Source organism: Leopardus geoffroyi, chromosome A2 (assembly GCF_018350155.1).
Source record: "Leopardus geoffroyi isolate Oge1 chromosome A2, O.geoffroyi_Oge1_pat1.0, whole genome shotgun sequence".
Taxonomy (NCBI): domain Eukaryota; kingdom Metazoa; phylum Chordata; class Mammalia; order Carnivora; family Felidae; genus Leopardus; species Leopardus geoffroyi.
Window position 1 is genome coordinate 3467324 of NC_059331.1, and position 22237 is coordinate 3489560.

General features: G+C 59.6%; 1 protein-coding gene, 1 long non-coding RNA gene and 1 other non-coding gene across 13 annotated transcripts in view; 2 read left to right on the forward strand and 1 right to left on the reverse strand.

Annotated features, from left to right (window-relative positions):
• Window positions 1-9: 9 nt before the first annotated feature.
• Window positions 10-21909, forward strand: LOC123605147. Of its 5 annotated transcripts, XR_006715596.1 has the most exons (5): window positions 28-436; window positions 1960-2184; window positions 19866-19973; window positions 20867-21370; window positions 21459-21909. It is a non-coding gene; the product is annotated as an uncharacterized LOC123605147 (long non-coding RNA). The 5 variants fall into 5 exon arrangements; XR_006715597.1 differs by lacking the exon at window positions 19866-19973; XR_006715594.1 differs by lacking the exons at window positions 19866-19973; window positions 20867-21370; window positions 21459-21909 and having other exon boundaries at window positions 10-117; window positions 252-436; window positions 1960-4858.
• The window catches only part of DPP9 (dipeptidyl peptidase 9), a 41192-nt gene continuing 23149 nt past the window's right edge, over window positions 4195-22237 (reverse strand). For 5 of the 7 annotated variants that reach the window (XM_045491601.1, XM_045491599.1, XM_045491600.1 and 2 more), the window contains 10 exons: window positions 21909-22071; window positions 18898-18977; window positions 15788-15940; window positions 15120-15255; window positions 13388-13533; window positions 12269-12415; window positions 10786-10938; window positions 9962-10104; window positions 8559-8670; window positions 4195-5809 (listed from right to left, as the gene is read on the reverse strand). In XM_045491601.1, coding sequence (XP_045347557.1) covers window positions 5717-5809; window positions 8559-8670; window positions 9962-10104; window positions 10786-10938; window positions 12269-12415; window positions 13388-13533; window positions 15120-15255; window positions 15788-15940; window positions 18898-18977; window positions 21909-22071 — 1326 coding nt within the window. In that variant the 3' untranslated portion in view covers window positions 4195-5716. Of the gene's footprint in view, window positions 5810-8558; window positions 8671-9961; window positions 10105-10528; window positions 10664-10785; window positions 10939-12268; window positions 12416-13387; window positions 13534-15119; window positions 15256-15787; window positions 15941-18897; window positions 18978-21908; window positions 22072-22237 lie in introns of those variants that run through there. The other 2 variants (XM_045491603.1, XM_045491602.1) reach the window with 2 other exon arrangements.
• On the forward strand, window positions 17977-18061 carry TRNAR-UCG. Its single transcript has one exon. It is a non-coding gene; the product is annotated as a tRNA-Arg (tRNA).

The window sequence follows — 22237 nt, forward strand, 5'->3', positions numbered from 1 at the left end:
GGGGGGGAGTGGCCATAGACTGCCTTCCTGCCTCCATTCCTAGCCTTGCGACTGACCCTACAGCTCTCCCAGTTCGTGCATGTAGACGGAGTGAGGGAAATGGACGATGGCCATTGGGTAAATACCTTATAGTTGTTGCAGCCAAGATCCCTGGGTGGATCTGAAGTTCAATAACGGGAAACCTCATTTAGAATGGAATGGGGAGGCCGGCAGGGAAAGCTCTGCACCCTAGGACTTCTGGTCAATTGCAGGCCCAACAGGAAGTCCAGCGCCTCGCAAGTCCACAGTGTGTTAGCCACTACTGCGCAGGCCCAGCAAGAGGAAGTTTTTCCCTTGCCCCACAACAGCGCCGCCAATGAGAGGCAGCCACAGCGCAGCCAATGAGAGGCAGCCACAGCCCAGCCAATGAGAAGCCACCACACCTGGCACCGCCGAGGTGGGGCAGCGGACTTTTTTTGTTTAGAAGAGTCCCTTGCAAGTTCCTCTTTCTTCAGTAAGATACTATCCCTCTCCCTTGTTCTGCAGATTTCCCAATGGTTTTGCCGTCCTTAGTTTGCCTGTCCCAGGTTGCAGTGCTCTGCCATTCCTGGTTTTACTGGTAAAATAACTTTTATTTTTTAAGGTTAACAGATCTAACAATTAGTGGGGGAAAAGATGAGAAACTGGTTATTTCTGTAGCCTCAAAGTACTTTCCCCCAAGATAGTTATTCGTTATAAAGGGAAAAGTAGTAATTTTACAACGAAGACACGTCTTTAGCCCAGTGATCTAAGTTAAGGGCGCCAATGAGGCCGCAACGTGGAGCCGCTCACAGGGTGCACGGAGAAGGGCATTTTCAGTGGCGCCTCTAGCCTTCCTGCCCCACGTGCATGACTTCAAGCTCATTATAAGCAAATGTCAGACAGAATCCGAAGCTGAGGGCCATTCCACAAGGTACCTGGGCAGTACTCCTAAAAATAAATAAATAAATAAAAGGCTGAGGAACCATCACAGGATGGGGAGACCAGGACAACAAAACACGACGCGGGCTCCTGGATTGGCTCCTTGTCTTAGTTCAGTCTGTTCTAACAAACACAGCGCAATCTGGCGGCCTATAAAGAAACACATGCTTATCGCTCAGGGTTCTGGAGGCCGGAAGTTCAAGATCAAGGCAACGGTGGCTTTGGCGTCAGGTGAGGCCCACCTCCTGGTTCGGAGGCAGCTCAGTGCTCATATTCTCAGGGTCCTCGGTCCTCCCAGGGCGCAAGGGGCAGGGCGCTCTCCGGGGCGTCTCTGGTGGGGGTGCTCATCCCATCCCGGGGGCTCCACCCTCTTGACCTAACCTCCTCCCGGAGGCCCCACCTCCTGACACCGTCACCCTGGGCATCAGCTTTCACCATATGAATTTTGGAGGGACCGGTTCGTGCATAACAATCCTGGACCAGAGAAATGGCCTCTACACATTACATAACAGGATTGTATTGATGCTCATTTCCTGATGGAACCATGGTTACCTAAGATGTTCACATGAGGGGAAGCTGGGTGGAGGGCATCTAGGAACTCGGTACTATTTCTGTAACTTTTTTGTCAGCCTAACGTTATTTCAGAATAAACTAAAAAGAAAATAGTCCCTCTCTCATGGGGTTGTCGGGATAATTAACTGAGAACATGCAGGTGACCTTTTTTACAAGGACTCTGAATCGTAGCTTTTCCCCCCAATTTTTTTGGTCATACATGGCTTGAGTTTCCGAGGAAGCACCACAATGGTGAGGGCCAGAGGGTCCAGGATTAAACTTGTTTCCCTGGTCCTTCCTGACTTGAGAGAACAGAATCCAGAAAGAAAATCTCACAGGTTGCCCCTAAGCTGAGCTCGAGTGCCAACTTTCGGGGCCTCGAGAGGGTGAAGGCCATTTTCAGGGAATGGGCAGCCTGGCCTGACTTGGGACACCTGTTTGCTTGAAGAAATCTCTTTCTCCTTGCAGCTGCCTGCTCTGGACCCTTTAAAAGGAAATCGGCTCCAGAAACCAGACGATCAGAGTCTTGCTGTTTCACAGAGCATGTTCCGGTTCTGTTGATGTCTTCCCCATGACCTCCCCTGCTGTGTTTGACCTTCAGCCCCTCACTGTGAAGGATTCAGTTAGCGGCCATGTGCTGTTGCTAACAAGATACTTCAACTGTGTGCTGTTTGAGTCTCCTACCGAAGAGAGGTAGGTTGGCGTGTGCGTGTTTTTCCTTTTTGCCTAAAAAAAAAAACAAAAACAAAAAACCCACATACTGGAGAGATTGAAAGAAAAAATAAACATCATTCCAGAGATCCTGCTTTTTAATCATGACGTGAACTCTGGCAGTCCTTAAGGAAACCATTTGATGACACAAATGTCAGTGGACATCTCTCTCTCTGCTCAGGACACCATAAATGGGGTGGGTGTGGACCTCCTTTCTGGAGAACAAACAGTTTTGTATTATGATTGGGGTGTTGGTTACAGGCATCTATGCGGGCGACAGAAAGGAAAAGACACACACGCATACACGCTCTCACCAGCCAACACATGTAAAAGCTGATAAAATCCAAATCAGGAATAGAGTCTAGTTAATTGCACTGCACTCGGGTCAGTTTCCTGATTTTGACAATGGCCCAGGGTTGGGTAAGATGTGAGCTGGATGGAGGGTACCTGGGATTCCCTGTACTATTTTCACAACTTCCTGTGTGTCCAGAGTTAAAGTTTTTGTGTGTTTTTGTTTTCTGTTTGTGTTGAAACACCACAAACCTGTTAGGCAAATGACAAACCGGGAAAGAGCTTCAACCGGCAGGACACAGGCTTTTGTGTCCATCACGCGTGGGTTCCTGCCAGTTAGGGAAGACAGGAACTTTTCCAGCAGGAAAGCAAGCCAGCCCGTGCACAGGCAACCTCAGAAGGTACCGGGCACCCTCCTGCTGACGGATCCCCCGCCAGTGGTGGAGAAGAGTGGCCCACGTATCAGCCTGGAAGAGACAGATGCCTCTCCCTGCCACCTCCGCGACCGAGACTTTCGGCCAGCGGACACTCGTCCTCTTGTAGCTGGCCTTCACCCATCCTTCCTTCCTGTTGGCACCCCACTGACACTTCCGGGCTTCACTGTCAGGGTAGGAATGTGACTGGAGTTTGGCCAATGGATGCTGTCTCACGACAATCTTGAGTACTGACTGTGGGAGGCAGGGGTAGAAGTTTCCGACGAAGAGTTCCCGCTTTGAGACAAATGCAGGTTTCCAGCTGTCGAGGCTCCTGGAGCACGCCCAGTGTCCTTTCCCACCGGTTCTGTCATTCTGTGACTTGTGATCAGTCCCCTCCTTCACTTTAAGTGAAAGACTACTAATTCCCGGGACGGATTTTTTAAAACATTCACTGGCTGAGCTTCCTATCTGCAAAACACACGGAGATCGACAACGCAGTTCAGTTTGCAACATGGATGACAAGGGACTGATTTCCTTCATATATAAAGAGTGTCCACACATCGTTGAGGCCAACAGATCAAAAGAAAGGTGGGCAGATGGTCACTAGTAAACAAGTATCTTAAAACATGAAAATATTGCCGCAGATAAAATTACAGTGAGATGCCACACCTCACTGGCAAAGATAAAAAAATAATTGATAACAGGTGGTTCTGGTGAAGAAATGGAGACACGGGCGTACTTCGCCCTTATTGGAAAAGTTTACATTGAGGTGTTCTCTTTGGAAGGCAATTCGGCAATACTCGAAACTAAAATCGAATATGCCTTTGGATAGTTCTAGGAAGTTACCCCTATAAACTCAAATATAGGCCCAAAATATGTACAAGACTGTTAACAGCTATCACTTATACTGGGGGCTGGCCAACCACAGCCTGGGGGTTAAATCTGGTCAGCTGCCTGGTTTCCTAACGAAGGTTTTATTGGCACGCAGCCAAACCCACACATTTACATATTGTCTGTGGCTGCTTTTGGGCCAGGAGAGCAGAGTGGTTGTACCGGTCTGGCCTGCAAAGCCGAAAATATTTACTCTCTGGCCTTTTAGAGACGAAGTCTGTTGACCCCTGATTTATGTGGATTCAAAAAGCCCCGAATAACCTGTTATCCCTTGATAGGTGCCTGGCAAAATAAATTATGGCACATTCATAAGCAGGAATAGAATACAGGTATTAAAAAATAGAGACTGGGATGTGATTCCCTGTCTGGAGCGAAGGTATCTTTCCTCTATATATGCTTTTGCACTCAAGTTTTATTATATTTTTTAAGCCATTAAAAATAAAAGCGGGGCTTCCCGAAGTACGGAGAGGGTGAAGGCGCAAGGAGAGGCCACCCTGCTGTTAGGAACTCATGTACCAGAGTGCCACCTGCTCAGGCAGTCTCCGGTCTCCCTGGGTCAGGGCTGCTGGGTCAGACGTGAGAGGGGAACGGCCTGCCCTCCTCGGTCGGCATTTCCCGATGCCCCAACCACGGAGTCAAGCCTCTGGACAAACACAGGCACCAAAGGAAGTGAAGGCGGCCAGGGCAGAGTGACCACCAGAAGGACTTGCACCTTGGCTTACGCTGTGGCCCTGAGGAAGTCTGTGGGCTGGACCAGGCCGGCCGTGACATCCTGGGCTGGGTCCCTAGGCGACTTGCAGTGGCTGCATCAGGACCCCGCGGCGGTCCTCGACGGGACCAGTCTGATGGGGGCGGGGCACCCTCCAGCCCGGGCGGCTCGCGGCTCGGTCGCCTCCCGGGACCCGCCCAGGCAGAGGCACAGCCATCAGCGGCCCCGGGGCTGGGAAGGAACCTTAGGCAGGTGGCAGCGCTTCCGTCCGGAATTGTTTAATGAGTCTACTTCTTACACGCATAATTATAAAAGAATAAGAATCGACAAAAATATTTTCTTTCCATAATATGTAGAGGTGGTTCGTTTCCGGTGGGGGTTTTCGTTTGTGTGTGTGGTTTTTGTTTTGTTTTGTTTTTTTGCTTCTTTTGTTTTCCTTTTCGCCCGCCCCCCCCGGCAGGCAGGAGTCTTGGCGGGGAGGGGAGGGGAGGGGGAAGGCGAACCCTGAGGCGGGGACGGCTCCGTCCCAAGCCCGGAGCCCCCGGTCTGCGCGCGCTTCAGAGCCGGGCAGGAGGCTCCCCGCTCCGGGCCGGGAGAGCACGGGAGCCCGCCCGGGGCTGGCGGCGGACCCCATCCCCGGTTTAGGCACCCTCTGCTCTGCTCGGTCTCTTAAATAGTCGTCAGAAGCGCCCCCCCAACAGAACGCGACATGAAGTGGGCGGGGCTGGAGGGCAAGGCAGTCGCATGCTTCGGTGGCGGCCGGCGCGCTGCGGGCCGGGGCCGGGGGCCGGGTGGGGAGGCCCCGCGACGGAGGCCCGGTCCCCCCAGGGTCTTCGCCCCCCTCCACACCCCCCGCCCCGTGCGCGGCGGAGTCGGGGCTCCCGGACAGCGTGGAGAGGAGGGGATGGCTTGAGGACGCGCCTCTGGGACGCGGGCCTCAGGTCGCCGTCCTGGCCACCGAGAAGCAGCAGGCAAAACAGCCAGGAGCATTAAAACAATGATAAAAGGCGCGGGGGCGGCGAAGGCGGAGGCCCCGGGGCGGGGCTGGCCAGCGGGGGCGGCGGGAGGAGGCGCCGAGTGGAGGGGCCTTCGGGGGCCACTCGGCCCCTCCCGCCCGCTCCCCCTGCGGTGGCGGCGGAGGCGGCGGCGGCGGCGGCGGCGGCGAAGCCACTTGTGCTCTGAATGTGCAGGCCCCAGGGCGCGGGGCTCAGAGGTACTCCTGTAGAAAGTGCAGCAGCGTGACTTCATAGTGCTCGCCGGACTCGGGGCAGCGGATGCTGTGTCTCTCGTTGGGGTAGATCTGGGGGGACAGAGGAGGCAGGGCTGGTGGCACGGAGGGACTCTGCCCCAGGTGCTGACCCGCCCTGGCATCCTGTGTTCCCCGCTCCGGCCCTGGGCTCCTGGGGGGTCGTGGAGAGGAAAGAGCTCGCGGACCTGGGTTCCAGTCCCCCTCCGCCACCCACGTGCTGTGCAACCCCGGGCCCCCGACGAGCTCCCTGACGGCAGCCCCACCCCCAAAATAAACCGGATGAAGAACTCGGGCCTTTCTTTGCAGGTCCTTTCAAGGGCTCGCCAAGCTCCAGGCTCCACCCGCCGAGCATCTGCCCCCAAGCTAGGAGCTGCCCCCCAAACCTGGGGACACAGGGGGGCGCTGCAGCGGGTCTCAGGGACACTTGCTGCTGTCCACTGGGGCCACTTCGACTTCAGCGGAAGGCCACATTAGGACTGCACGTGCCGAGGCCCCCAGGACAGGCGTCCGGCCCCAGGCTTTGTCTTACCACCCAAGGGGGCATTATCCCCACAGGGGGCAGTGGCATGTTGGTGCCAAGGGCCACACCTAAGGAATCACCCGGTCCTTGAGACCTGGTGGAGCTGACATCCAGGCCCTAGGGTGGACGGCGACAGGCCTTCGCGCCTTGCTTCTGACCACGAAATGAGGGCCCTGGCACTCGAACAGGTCTCAGACCATGGGGATTCACCGGACAGCTTTGAAACCTGCTCCAGACTCTCCCAAAGTACCCAACCCTGGTCTCAAGCGGGACAGGGCTGGCTGGTGTCAGGGCCGGGGGCCTGTTCCTCATGTCTTCCTGCCGGCAAGGCAGGTTTGTGAACCGAACTATGCTTTCCTCTCCAGGCCCATGGCCACTGCCCCAGCTCACTACCCTAGAATATGTCCAAGTGCCCAGGGGTCTCCCCTCCTCCTCCCTTGCCTTCTTTAATCCATCCCTGGATGAAGCCCAACTCTGGCCCGACTACTGTCCCCAGCTCAGAGCTCCGCAAGGACCCGCCAGCCTGACATCAAGACCTGCCTCCCCAGTCCCGTTGCCCCTACGTCCTCCCAGGCCTCACTCCTTCCACACTTTGGGCACCAGCACTGCCTGTGACAGACCCTTCACACCAGCCTGGGTCCTGGCTGCCTGGTCACTTCTTCCTCCTCATGGCTGTGAGGGCAGGGAGAGGGGTCTGTGCATTCCCCGCTGTGCCCCGGGCCTGGCCTGGGACAAGTGTGATGTGTGAACAAGGAGGGCCCCACCAGGCTCCCAGCCAACTGGGAAACAAAAGGGGGGTGCGTTCCACCTCCTTCACAAGCTGCCAGGCTCCCATCCCCAGTGGAGTGTCTCAGCTCGCCTCCAGCTTCTCCCAGGGAGGCAGGGGTACAGGACTACGGGCCCACCTGTGTGCTCAACGCTCTCCCGAGAGAACCCATTTGGCCCTCGTAGCCTCACCTATGGCCACACACGGAAGCCATCCCAGCCACCCGGCTCAGGGTCTCACGCTCAAAAAGGATGTGTGAGGGGGCACCTGGGCGGCTCAGTCAGTTAAGCGTCCACCTTTGATTTCCACTTGGGTCATGATTTCCCAGTCGTGAGATCAAGCCCCGCACCGGGTTCCTCGCTGACGGTGAAGTCTGCTTGAGATTCTCTCTCTCCCCCGTCCCTTCCCTGCTTGTGTGTACGTGTGTGTGCACTCTCTCTCTCTCAAAAAAAAAAAAAAAAAAAAAAAAGACAGTTGAGGTTTCATCCTGGCCCTGCCTCACCCTGATGTGCAGCTGCCGCTGGTCTGTTTGTGAGACGTGTGTGCGGCTGGGGGAGGCCTCCCAAGAGTGAGCTCTGCCTGCCCTCCGGCCCTGTCTGGAAAGGCATGCCCAGCCACAGGTCCCTATGGCCCGTCCCCACTGCCCCGTGGCCCTCAGTTTCCCCATCTGTTGAACTAGCAACACGGCACTCCCCGAGGACAGGGCGCGTGGAGGCATCTGGGGGTGGCAGCCTGTGATAAAATCTGTCCCTCTCACCTCCCAAACTCCTCCTGAGTCTACCAGGCCTCCCACTCGCTCAGCCGGCCCCTTTCCTGCTGGGACAACGGGCTATGGCTCACGTCCCTCTGGTTCCCATGGGCCCCTGTCCACAAGGCAGCCAGAGGCTGGTCACTCCGGAAGCTGGCTGACACCTCTCCTCACCCTTCGATCAAAATCCAGCCGAGGCCCCGCCTCCACCACTGAAGCCCCGCCCCTCGCCTCCAACCCCCTGGCCCCTTATAAGCCTTGGAAGCCTGCTGCCCCAAACCCCACCCCTCGCCAGAGGGGCCGCCCTCTGCCCCGCCTTGGCCCCAACTCCTCTCCTGCTCCCCCCATCCACCCTGGTCTTTCGCCCCCGCGCGCTGCTGTCTCTGACAGCGTCCTGAGCCTGGTGTCTGCCCACCGCCCCCACCGCCCCAGCAGGCTGAATCCCATCCCTACTCTCTAGCACCCTCAAACGTCCCCTCCTGGGGGAGCGCTTCTCTGAGCCCAGTCACACACAGATGCTTTCAGCACCCTGTACCGTTTCTCGGTTCCAGATAAAATGGCGTGTGAGCGAGGATTTTCAGAACACCGGCCTCTCTCCACCAGGCTGGGCTGGGGTGGGTCTGGCCTGTCCCCTCGGCGTGCCCGGCACGGAGGGCAGCGTGGCCCCGGGCACCATCGGTGATCAGTAGTGACCGCTGAATGGACGCGGGGGACACGGGGCCTGGGGAAGGTTGGGGGAGGCCGTTTGGGGGGAGGGGCCACCCACCTGGAGCTGGTAAGGTTTTCCGGCTCGGATCAGCTGGGAGACGAGGAAGTTTGTGTGGAAAAAGTGCACGTTCTCATCCAGGAAGCCGTGCAGGATCAGCAGGCGGTTGGGCCTGGAAGACAAGGCTGAGTGAGGGTCTGGTGGCACCCTCTTCACACACTCGGCCCCGGGGGCGGCCAGGAGAGCGCGAGGGCACCGGGGGGCACAGGTGGGTCTGGAGACTCCCTCGCCTCCTCCCAGGCAAGGAGGGGTGCGGGTGTGTGGGCTCTCCGTGTGGAATGCCCTGAGCTACGGGGAAGTTTTTAGAGCAGTGCTGCCCCACGGCGCTGTGGGACGATGGAATGTTCTAGACCTGCCCTACTGAATGCGGTTATCACAGTCATCACCACGTGTGGCTCTCGAGCACTTAAAATGTGGCAAGAGTGGCTAAGGAACAGTAGTTTGTTGGCTTGTTTTTTTAAGTGGATTTTAAAAACTAACTTATTGAAGTTCACATAACCTAAAAATACCTCATTTTAAATCGAACGATTCAGGGGCATTTGGCGCATTCCCAGCGTTGTGTGACTGCCGCCTGCATCCAGTTCTGGCAAGGCCCACCCCCCCCAACCCGGCCTCCCACAACCACCAATCTGCCTCGATGGAGTTATTCGTTTGGTGGCTGTGCACAAACGCAAGCTTAAATTCAAGGCCACATACGGCTCCTGGCTTCCGTACTGGGCGGCACAGGCCCAGAGCACTGGGGTTCCAGCTTGGCTGTCCCCAGGGAGCCCGGACCACACTCGAGACTGAGGAGAGCAGCCTCACCGGGACCGGGGGCCCAGGTGGGGTCAGCCTGCTTGGAGTGCCCGGCCCAGGGCAGCCGTTCACCAGACAGAGCCACACCAGAAGGTGGCGACACAGTTCCTTCCTTCAGAGAAAGGCCACTAGCAAAGCGTGACTCGGTGCGTCTAAGCCGGTCCCACGGACCCGGATGTTACAACCACGTGGGCTTGTGTCCTGAACCACCGCACGTCAAGTCCCACAGAACAGAGACCGATCAGGTTCAAGACCGACCGATGGCCCCACAGCGGGACACGTGCTTGGGGAGGGAGGGAGGCCCGCGTGTGCAAGGCAGTGGGACTCTAGGGCCTTCTTTCCATCATGCTGAGGGTAGGGCCGAGGCCTCCTCCCTCCAAGAGCACCCGGGTGCCCACCTGCCTCGGTAGGCAGCAAGCAGGGAGGCCCTCAAGGGGGCGGGAGGCGCCAATGCGGGAGGCACCGTGGACACCCAGCTTCGTGGAGGACCGGCCTGGGGCGGCCTCCCGGACACAGAAACGGCAGGGGCCGGGGAGGGGTGGTGGGAGAGAAAGTGGGGGGGGGGGGGGGCTTGGCGACCCAGAAGGCTGGAGTGGGCGGGGCCTTACTCATTGGGCAGCTTCTCCACGTGCAGAGCCACAGAACCCGCCTCGTAGCCGAGCTGGTTGTTCTCCGGGACGTCCATGTAGCGCTCAGTGTAGCCGGTGTCGTAGGCCATCCAGACTGTGACCGGGGCGCCCGCGATGGCCACCTGAGGGCCACAGTGGACAGAGTGGGGTTGGAGAGACAGAGAGGGGCGGGGGAGGGAGAGGGAGAGAAGAGAGAGAGAGGAGAGGAGAGGAGAGGAGACACACACACGCACAGGTCAGGTCTCGGGAGCCCTCGCTCGCCTGCCGGCTGTCCCGGGGCCTCCCCCGAAGGACGTGAGGAATGGGCATGCACGGGGGGACTGGCGGGGGGGGGGGCCCTCAGACCGTGCGCCCCCGTGGATCGTGGATCGAGCGCCGTCGAGGGAGGGCGGGTGAGCTGAACGAGTACGTTCAGGCCGGGATCGGCCCCTCCCCGGTCCCACCGCCTTCCTGCCTCCTCCTCCTCCTCATCGCCGCCCCGCGGTGCCCTGTCAGCGCCACCGGCCTGGGGGCCCCTCCCCCGACGCTCTTCACACCATGCCCCACCTCTGCCCATCCGAGGCCGGGGTCCCGGGCTCAGCCTCCCACAGAGAGCTGCTGGTGGGGTTTTGTGCAGCCGGATGCCATCCTGGGGTCAGCAGTGGCGGGCAATGAGGAGGGGGGCTCGGCCCCACGGGGCTGCTGCGGGGAGAAACAGCCACGTGGCAAGGCCCCTGCCGAGATGCCTCTCCAGGGGGGGCGGGTTCCGAGGGGCACGGGAGGGTGCCAGCAAACGGAGCGGGGGGGGACGGTGCGGCACCCACCTTGAACACTTGGGGCTTATGGATCAGCCCCATGAGCGAGAGGAAGCCTCCGTACGACCACCCGTGGATGGCAACCCGGCTCAGGTCGACGAAGCCGTACTTCTCGGCCACGAACTGCAAGCCCTCGACCTGGTCCTCGATCTCCACCTGGCCCTGAGGGATGAGGCCAGGCACCTCTCAGAGGACTTCTTCCGCACGTGCGCCCTGCCGCCCCGCCTCCGTCCCTCGTGGACCAGAAACGGGTCTCTGGAAGCTCCCCCTCTCTCCAGACCCTGTTCGAACCTGCTCTCTGGGGTGGCGGCCAGACGGGCCCGGCGCCAGCCCTGCCCTGCCTCTGCCTGGCTGGCTCTGAGAAAGTCACATCCGTTCTCTGGGCCTCTGTCTCCTAATCCCTAAAACAGGATGTCGGCATGATAGGGCCCATTTCACAGTGGGCACAAAGAGGAAACGGGACGCTGAGTGTCCTGCACTCAGAGGCTGCCACCTGCTAAGGGCTCAGCGAACATCACCTTCATCATCCCCATCACCATCACCACCACCGCCATCATCCCCATCACCACCGCCATCATCCCCATCATCACCACCACCACGATCATTCCCATCACCACCACCATTCTCTTCATCATCATCACCACCACTGCCACTGTTCCCATCCTCTCATTCCTCATCACCACCACCGCCATCGTTCCTGTCTTCACCACCGCCATTCCCATCATCACGACCATCATCGTTGCCGTCAACAGCACCATCATCACCACCACCATTATCATTCTCGTCATCATCACCGCCATCATCCCCATCATCACCACCACCACCATGATCATTCCCATCACCACCACCATTCCCTTCATCATCACCATCACCATCATCCCCATCCTCTCCATCCCCATCATCACCACCGCCATCATTTACATCATCACACCATCCTCTCCACCCTCACCACCACTATCATCTTCAGCCTCATCACCCAACCGTCATTCCCATCATCACCATCATCTCTATCCTCATCACCACCACTGCCATCGTTCCTGTCTTCACCACCGCCATTCCCATCATCACGACCATCATCGTTGCCGTCAACAGCACCATCATCACCACCACCATTATCATTCCCATCATCACCACCATCACCCCTATCTTCATCACCACCACCACCGCCGTCACCATCAGTACCACTTCTATAGCCGCCAGCCCCCGGCTGGTCCAGCCCTTGGGACGTCCTGCCGATGGGACCTATGCTGATGTGTCTGGCTCATCTGGGCCTCAGGCACCAGGTGGGATGCGCGCATACCTGTCTCCCGTGGGGTGCCGCTCAAAGGAGGGCACCAAAGTGGACATCTTCCTTGGCTCCAAAAGGTTGCCCTGCTTATTCCTGGCATCCCAGCCAGGCCTGCCCTCAGGGAGGGGCTCCGGGGCCGCCCCCACACCCCGGGGCTCCCCTCACCACGCAGAAAGGCCCGGAGAGACCGTGAAGAGGTGTTACCATTTGGTTTTTCAGGGCTCCTTCGAACCGAAGCCCCCGCTGACACGAGCCCCTGCCATCGATCACGACCACGGCATAGCCCAGGGATGCCAGCGTGTTGAGCCGCAAATACTTGATGCCTTTGAAGGAGTTGTTTACCAGCTGCACCTGAGAGGGAAGGCGAGGAGGGGCCATGGAGCTTTGGACAAGTGCAGAGGCACCCAGTGCGTGACACCAAGCAGGAGGGGCTGGATGGGCCAGAGGCCGGTGGGCCGGGGCCGGGGGGGTCTCACAGCCTCATCGAGGCTCCTGTCCTTTGCTGTGAAGGCTGCGGATGGCCCTGGAAGGGTTCTAGCCACGGGGGAGCGGGTCAGACGGGCCCACTCTGCCCCAAGCCCGTGCTCAGGAAAACAGAAGGGAAAGCCCCGCTCAGGCTCCCTCCTCGGCCAGGGCCTCTGCCGCTGGCCTTCCCTGGAATTACTCCCTGATTTCTTGAGCCACAGTCTGCCCTCTTTCTCCCCCGCCGTTACCTCTAAGAAAACAGACGAGAGCTGTCGTGCCCGACAGCTGTGTTCCCTGAGTCACTTGAGTTCATCCAGTTCCTCGTTTTGGCCCTACTGACGTCCGGAGCCTTATCGGTCTCCGTCACGGGGGGCCGTGTCAGGGGCCGCAGGGTGTTGACTGACCCAGGCCCCCACCCCCAGCTGTGATGACTACAAATGTCCCTAGACATCGCCAAATATCCCCTGGGGGACGGAACACCCCCGGGTGAGAACTGCTGTCTTAGATGGACCCCAATTCCAACTCGGCCACCTGGGCCTGTCTTGTCCCCTTGTTGGAGAACTGGGCCCAGGGCCACCTCTGTCCCCAAGCTGGTGACCAGAGGTGAGAGGGGGTCACTGCTGGGCAGGTGGGCCAGAAGGACACACGGGTGTTAGCGGGGTTTCCCAGAGGGACAAGGGAACATCAGCAGTCGGAAGGGGAAGGGGGATGCACGGGAGGGGGGGGTGTACAGAGACCCAAGGACCCCGTGTAGCCACTGGGGACGGGGCCTCCGTGCACTAACCCTTCTTTGGCCTGGCTGGTGCCCAGGTCCTGGCACGAAGGAAGGGGGGGTGTGGGAGCAGGGCTGGCACCCACCTGGGGGCCTCCATACACAAAGAGGACAGTGGGGTGCTTCCTTCCTGGCTGCACGGCGTGTGGCTTGTAGATCATGCCGTAGAGCCGCACGTCCGACCGCGTGTGGAAATGGAAGATTTCGGGGGGCACGTAATCCGGGGGGCAGCCTGCAGAGACACAGCGGCTATGGCTCCTCGGGCCGGGGGCGCCCGCGAAGCACTCTGGCCAAAACCCACGCTCCACTGGCCGGCCCTCAGCTGCAGAGGGCACCTTCTGTGCTTCCTGACAGTTTAAATGACAATCCGAGGGCCCGAGGGGACTCTGGTCCTGGGAGCGTGCCCGGGGTACAGCCCTCTGACACCCGCTCATCTGACCTCCTGTGGGGGTGTAAACGCCACCCCTGGGATCTGAGTAGCAGCCAGTTTTAATCGTCTGCTTCTCTGACTTTCACCTTTGGTTTTGCAAAGCAACACTGGTTTTCCAATCATGACAGTGAGGCAAAATCTTTTAAGCTTATCTCGCAAGTTTATTTAGGTGGCAGATAGAGGAAGGCAATTTAAAAAGAAAAACCAATCAACTGTAAGGTAGGTTGGGGGTTGGCAACTGCTCCGTGTAAAGGGTCGGATGGTAAGTATTGTCTCCGTGTCTTAACTACACAGCTTTGCTGTTGCGGCCCTAACGTGGTACCTAAGTGACCGGGAGCAGCCAGACCTGGCTCCCAGGCCACGGCGTGCCAACTTCTCATAGAGACGGTCTACAAACATGGCAAGATCGGGAGTTTCGGGACATGGTGCCTCGGTCCACCCGCCTGCAAGCCCGGGGCCGGGACACCTGACTTCCCACTGCTGTCCCCACTGCTGTGCCGTGTGTCCCGGTAGGACCCATCCTCCCCTGGGTGTCCCCGTCGGTGAAACTGGGACCAGAGTCCCTGCTCTGTCACGTCCGTGGTGATGTAGGGCACGTCACGGACCGAGCTGGTCCCAGAGAGTGACGATGTAACAAGATGCTTTCCAGCCCACAAACACCAGGGATTCTCATTACCTAGAATGTTCTGGAAATCTAGCAGACGGCATCTCTGGGGTCAGGCAAGGGTGTCTTTTTTAGCGAGTGATTCCCGTGTGCCAGGCGAGGTACGGAATATTAAGGCCTTCTTCCTAGGGACCGCCTGCCATCGTGCCATTTCATAGAGAAGGGACACATCTGAGGGAGCCTGACCGCCTGGCCTAGGATTCCGCCGCCAGCATTAGGCTCTGGGGCTACCCTGCGGGCTCCCGGGCAAACCGGCAAGATGCCTCGTGTCCCCCGAGGCCGTGCTCGCGCCCCCACCCCCAGCTCCACCACACACAAAGCCTTCGGGATGTGTGCCCCGTGCAGGTGCCCTCGGAGACAGCTGCCCACGGGTGAGGACGCCCCGCACAGGGCCTGCCCGTGTGTGGCAGCTGGTCGTGAGCGGAATCTGCACCCTGTGCTGTGTCGTCGTTAACTGCAGCACAGAAATGAGACACTGTCCAGGTGGCAGGCCCCACGGGACAGTCAGGGCCACCGGTAATGCCCAATGAGGAGCTCTCAGGGCTCCGGGGAAGGGCCAGCAGGCAAGGCCCCGGGCCCCTCATGGCCTCGAGGCTGCCGGGACGGCCCCCTCTCATCGGTGTTACTTGAGAGGGTCGCATCCCATTTCACAGATGGGCAAGCCGAGGCTCCTGGCAGGGGTGGGGGCCTCGGTCAAGGTCCCCAGGGATGTGGGGCTACTCACTGGCCGCCTCCATCATGCTGGCCCAGAACCGGGGCTGCTTGTGCAGAGGGTCGTCGTCGGGGCCGCTCAGCTTATAGACGTGCACGCAGGGCGGCGTGCCCACGCTGCTGTAGTGGCTGATGAACATGTCGAAGTTCTGTAGGCGGGACGGGGCGCTGAGCACCGCACGACACCAGCGTCCTTCCCCGCCCTCCGTCACCCACCAACCTATTTGCTGTCTTTGCCCTGGGTGCTCACTTGTTTAAGCTTCAAACTCCTCTGCCCCCGCGAGAGGGGCGCTATTACCGGCACCCCCATTTCACAGGTAAGCAAACTGAGGCCAAGAGGAATTGGTCCTCTGGCCAGGGGTACACCCCCACCCCAACCCCCCGTGGTAACTGATGGACCCAGGGTCACACCCGGATCCTTCCGATGCCAGAGCGTGCTCACGTCGCTGGCTCTACAGCCGGCAAACTACCAAACGCTTGCCCTGGACTGGAAGTAGCCCTGTGCACGTTCACGGCCTGACTTTCTAGAACGTTCCCCCAAGCTAAGAGGGTGGGGCCGTAATGCTGCCATCTAGCATGTCGGGGGAGTGCCCACCTGGCTGACTTTCTAGAACGTTCCCACAGGCTAAGGCGGGGGGGGGGCAAGAATGGTGCCATCAGGCACGTCGGGGGAGTGCCCACCTGGCTCATGGAGCAGCTGTGGGAGAAGCCGGGTGTGGTGAGGCGCACGATCTCGCCCGCCGACTCATAGCTGACCACGTACAGGTGATGCTCCAGGGGCGTGTCCTTCGTACCTTGGAAGTACACCAGCTTCGTCTCCTCGTTGACCCAGATCTGTGGGGACACAGGGGCTCCTCGTGAAGCAGCCCCAGGCCGGACCCTGAACTTCCCAGGCCTTTGCTCTCGCAGTGGCTGGGGGAGGGGGCCGATGCCTGGCGGAGAGACCCAGGCTCTTCTCCCTGCCCCCACAGGGAGGGCCCAGAGCTCTGGGGATGGGAGACTCGCCCTCTCCCCAGTTTCTTTAGCCCACCAGCTGGAGAAGGGCTTTCTAGGAGAGAAGCACCTCTCAGACCTGGTGAGGCAGGAGTGGACAGCGACCTCGCTAAGACCTCTGGGAGGACTTGAAGTCGGAATGCCAACCCCAGACAGAGACGCAGAAGCAGAGGGCACAGGGCCTGGGACAGGGGCTGAGGGAGGGGCTGGCCTTGCCTGAGGGCCCCCCAGTCCCCAAGCCTGGTCCCCCAAGGTGTCAGCCCGCCCTTCGGACCCAGGTTCTCAGGGTGAAGAAGTGGGCCAACCCCCCGCCGCCACTTGCTTCCTGGGTGAACGCCCATCAGACTCCAGTGTGACATTGACATGGTGAGGCCTCCGGGGGAAAGCAGGGAACGACCCCGCGACCTGGTAACACGGAGGCAAAACCCTTAAAAAAGTGTGTCCTCTGATGCAGCAAAAGTACGTTCCCGGGAGCTGTTCCAGAGGGTTCTGCTGTGCTCTTAATACCAAAAAAAGACAACGACTCGAACATCCCCGAGTACAGATCGCTTTCAAAATTATGGCACGATGCTCCGTGGCCACGTAAAACCGTATTTTCTAAAACAAACAAAAAACAACAAAAAACACCCTGCGTAGCCCCTAAAACGATGTCCCGTGGAGCCGTGTGCAAACAGAAAAGATCTGCCGGGGTTTCCACCGTGGTCGGTCACCTCCCAGGGGAAGAGGTTACGGGGAGTCTGGGGTGAGGCAAGTGAGGGGATTCGCAAACGCAGGGTCACTCGGAACGGTTCAGTCCGCACAACAAACACGACGTATCCGTTGTCGCCATCCTTTCAAAACAAATGCAAGTTTTCTAGAAACAGAGGGCGTCGTTGGAAAACCCCCAGGCACCTGCAGTCATTCGCCGGTTTTGTCACAAGGGCCACGTGAGACGAGGCACACGAAGGGGGCGCTCGGGACCCTCCCAGGTCCCCAAACAGCACGGGCGGCACAGACCCTCCGGAAGGGCGAGAGGCCCTCCCTTCCCTTTGTAAGTCTTAAATGCTGCTGTGTCGTCAACCATACTTCAGTTAAAAATAACATCAAGTGTTGCCACGGCTTTTTTTTAATTTCTGGGTAAAAACCCAGGCGAGCAAACACCGTAACGCCCCCAGCGGCAGAGGAAAGGGAGAATCCTGGCTGGTGGGTCCGCCAGACGCTGTGCCGGGGGCTTCCGGCTCAAGTCCCCTCGGGGGACATCCGGCGATGTCCGGGGACCTCTGTGGTTGTCACACCTGGGGCGGCTGGGGCTGGGGAGGCTGCTGATGCCCCACGGTGCTCGGGACGCCCCGCTGGGGGCAGAGGCTCTGCTGTAAACGCGAGCAGACCAGAGCTCTCTGATGGTCCCATTTCACAGACGACGAACTGAGTGTTAGCTCCCGGCTGCTGAGAGGCAGGAGGCACCTCTTCGCGCGCATCGACCGTAGCAGAGCCAACGAGGCAGCCTTTAACCTTCTGGCACCCGACCTTCCGACCTCGCCTCGCAAGTCAGAGCGGGGTGTGAAATCTGACAGAATCAGGACCGCACGTACCACGTGGCGTCCCCACCGGCTTCCTTCCAACAATCCACAGGGGCGTCCTTCCAACTCAGTGGAGGGGTCCGCGGTCGGGGGAGGTCATGCTCTCATCAACGCCCGTGTCTAAGGGACCTGGACCTATCCACGTCACTCCTCGCTTGCTCACTCAAGGGCTCACTAACCACTGCGGCTGCACGGACAGCCCTGTGAGGCACGCACGTGTGCTAACATCTCTCACGTCTGCTTTTGGTCCAGGAGGCACTTATGCTGGTGTGAAGAAGGGACACAGGAAGTCTGATTAAGAGCTCTCTCCACTGAAAGGCCCGGGTGGCTCAGTCGGTTGAGCATCCGACTTCGGCTCGGGTCATGATCTCGCGGTTCGTGGGTTCGAGCCCCGCGTCGGGCTCCGCGCTGATGGCATGGAGCCGGCCTCGGATTCTCTCCCTCTCTCTCCCTGCCCCTAACCCGCTCTTACTTGCTCTCTCTCACTCTCAAACTAAATAAACTTATAAGAAACTTAAAAATAAATAAAACGTAAAAGCTGGGGCACCTGGGTGGCCCAGTCAGTTAAGCGTCTGACTTCGACTCAGGTCATGATTTCACGGTTCATGAGTTCGAGCCCCGCGTCGGGCTCTGTGCTGACGGCTCGGAGCCTGGAGCCTGCTGCGGATTCTGCGTCTCCCTGTCTCTCTGCCCCTCCCCCACCTCTGTGTGCTCACGCACGCGCTCTCTCTCTCTCCCCCCAAAATAAAATAAAACACTAAAACGATCACTAAAAAAAAAAAGCGGTTTCTCCATAATATTTGGAATTTTGTAGAAGTGGACCCAGGTGAAGATTTGGTCAGAGGCAAGTCCTGCCACGTCCTTATGACGGCCAGAAGCTGCAGGACAAGTGTCCCATAAGCTGCTCTCCCAGGGAGAGGTGGTCTCATGGAGCGGGGGAAGGCTAACGGGATGCAACAGGTGCACAGAGCAGCCCCCGATTCCCGGACCGGGGCTGTCTCCGGCTGGCCGGAAGCGGAGCCCCGCGGCCCTGGGCCCGCGGGAGCCGTGGACGGAGCCGTGGACGGAGCCGGGCGGAGCAGAGCAGGAGGAGGACGCAGCCAGGAGGGAAGAGAGAAGCCACAGGCACACGGGGTCGGCAGGGCAGCTGAAGCGTGCGCACGCGTGTGTCTGTGCACGTGTGTGTATACAAGCGTGCGTGCAGGGCGGGCGGGGAGGGTTGCAAAGAGATTCTGGTACCTTGGAGCCGTGCCTTGCCAAAACCTCCCACTCGCCGCTAGTCAGCGCGATCTCCTCCTTGATGGGGCACTTAAATTCATCTGCAAGTAAGGAGAGGAAGAGGTGAAAGGGGCCCAGGAAGCCGTGAAGGGGATGCAAAGCCACTGAGGCCAAACTCCACCGGAGCCCAGGCGGCCGGGGCCAGGAGGGAGGAGGGAGGCGAGGCCGAGCCAGCCGAGCCTGGGACACGGTAAGGTGCGGGGCCAGTGCAGGGTGCTGGCACCTCCCGGGGGAAACCAGACCTCTGCGTTTTTACCGGAAGCACCGATTTTAGAACCCGGCACGGGCCAAACCAGCGACTTCTGGACTCTCGACCGGTGACCTCTCAGAATGTGTTCGGTTTTGGAGAACGAGGTCTTGATTAGAACACTTGGGCTGAGCAAAGGCTCAGCTGAGATCCTATGACAGACCTTTGGGGTTTTTGTTGTTTTGGTAGATCTCACTTTTGAATTTCCATCAGGTAAATAACTACGGATGCTAGTAGGCACGCATTACAAATTTATTAAGACGGTTTACGAGTGACGGCGGTTTCATGCCGTGCCCGCCTGACAGAGGCCCGGCAGACATCGACTCCTGCTGCAGAGATCTGGGCCCAGAGATTGGTCACAGCTGGATCTGGGAGGGAGGGACGCTCCTCCCGCGGTCCCCGCTCGCGGAGGCTGGACACGGCTGACTTTTCACTCCTTCAGATCCTTACCGGAGCCCACTGACGGCTGGCCATGCGCCGCCCGCCCGGCTGCCACGTCCTCTCAGCCTTCCGGGTTCAAGGCCACACTTCTCAGTGGAGGGGCTGCCCACACCTGCTCGGCCCTCTCTCGCGGGACCCTCTGCCGCGAAGGGCCCCTCACGCGGCCTGGACACACTGCCCCAGCCAGCATCCCACTTCTGGCTGGCACCCCAGGCTCCTGACCTTCCCTCCTCTTCCCCAGGCGCCCCGATGGCAACTTTCAAGAACTCACGCCTTCTGGTCCAAAGTGACCGAGGTCTCGCCTTCTCGGCTACCCAACGGCCGCCTAGCAGGCACGAGCCACGCGATGGTAAGCGCAAGCTGGGGACCAGGCGGGCCGCACGGGGTGGGAGGGAGAGCTGGCGTGCCCACTACGAAGGCAGGAGGTCCGTGAGGGGCACCTGCCACGAGCTCCACCCGGCGACCACCACAGGCAGGAACGAGGCTGTTCCAAGCGAAGGCTCCCAAGCTCACATCAGGTGGTGGCGGTCAAGTCAGAGGGACACGCGGCGGGAAAGCTCAAGAGCAGTGAGCCACAGGAAGCCCGCCTTCGGGATGGCCTAGCCAGCCCGTGCTGGGTTGCACCCCGAGTGACAGCAGTGACAGGTCCCCGAGACAGCAGTCACTCCGCTGTTGCCGTCTTACTCGAGTCCCATCAGCTCGAGGCTTCGCCTGTTCCTGACGCTCGGGCGTGGCTCCCCGGACACCACACGCTCTCAGGCCTCCATTCCCTGTGCGGGAGCTGACTCTACACTGGGGGACACTGGGCGATGTCGGGGACATCTGGGGCCGTCACGAGGGGGGCTCCTGGCACTGAGTGGGTGGGGGGGGGGGGTCAGGGATGCCGCTCAGCCCCCAACAGAGCCTACGACGTCCCCGCTGAGGACCACCCAGCCCAGCGTCCGCAGTGGCCGGGGGTGGGGTGCCTGAGGGGCTCTGGCTGGCTCTCAGCCCACGCTGCTTCCCCACCCTGTCCCGAGGCCGAGATGCCATCTGCGTGAGGACCCCCGCATACCCGCTGCGGGTATCCTTCTGCTCCCTGGGACTCCAGGCACGCAGACCTGCCCACACAGCATGTCCACTCCCGGGCACTGACGTGAACACATCCAAACCCCAACTGGACGTTTCTCTCCTAAATCTGTCCCTCCCACACTCTTTCTGTCTCACGCTGACACTCCAAGAACCTTCCGGTTTCTCTCTCAGACCCTACATCCAATCCACTGGCAGACTGCTGACTCAGAGGTCAAAGCGCATCCAGAATCGAATCCACCTGGGTTGGCCCAGCCTGCTGCCCTGACCCATCCTGGCTACGCTCCACACAGCAACCCCAGGAACCGCTTAAACTGATGTGAGATCAGTGGTAAAAGCCCAAGTCCTCCCTGAGGCCCCCAAGGCCCGGTACAACGTGCCCTGGCCCCTCTCCTCCCTCTTCTCCTCCCTCCCTCCCCCAGGTCACTCTTCTCCAGCCACACGGGCCTCCTTGCTGTGTGTCCACCAGGCCAGGCAGCTGCTGCCCCAGGACCTCTGCACAGGCTGTGCCCTCCACCTGGAATGATCTGTGTGGCTGCCACGGCCACCTGTTCCGGGTCTCTGCGCGTGACCCGTCGGCAGAGACGTCCCTCTGACCCCCCCCCCCCCCGCTAGAAAGAAGGCCCCTCACTCTCTAACCTGCTGTCCCGCTGCACGTGCTCCCACACTCACCCCGAGGTAAGGTCTTCAATTGTTTTTGGATGACTGCCCACCCTCCTCCACTAGAGAGTTCCACAAGAGCAGGGATTTTCCTTTCTCTCTTTAGATTCATACCCCTGGCACCTAGAGCAGGGGTCGGCCGCTTTTCCCATAAGGGGCCAAACAGCACATGTTTTCAGCGATGCAAGACATATGTCACACTGCCGCCACCCTACTCTGTCATCGCGGCATGAGATCAGCCACAGACAGCCTGTAAATAAATGAGCGCGACCGTGTGCCAATAAAACTTTATTTGCGAAAACGGGCAGTGGGCCGGATTTGATCTGTGGCCGTGGTGTGCCCGCCCCTGGTGTGACAAGGGCCTGGCACGTAGTCGGCGCTGAATACACGCTACCGACCGGATGAACAGACGGTCGGCTGCGAGAACCCCTGCCAGACCGCCCCTGCCAGACGGCGAAAGATGTTCCAGAGAGGCTGGCTTTCTGACTCCTCCCACCCCCGCCCCTTCGCGGACCGCTCACGCTCACGGGGCGGGGGTCAGTCGGGCTTTGCTCACCTTCCCTGGGGCTGAAGGGCTCACTCCAGTCGTAGCCTCCGGGCTTTAAGATGGCGGTGACCTTGTACAAGTGGCAGAAGCCGGTCTTGCACTCGTTGGCACGGAGGAAGCAGAGCTCGCCCTCTCCCTCGGACTGGGGGAACGGGTAGAAGATGTCATGAACCTGTCCGGGCAGAAGACGGAACGTGCGTCAGGAGGCGGGCCGCCGCCGCCGCCGCCGCCGCCGCGTGGCCAGGCGTCCCGGCCGTGGAAGGCGAACTCGGCCTGCTGCCCCGCCCCCTCCTGGCCCCGCCCAGCCGGGGATCTGGGGGCCCGGGCGGGGCGCAACA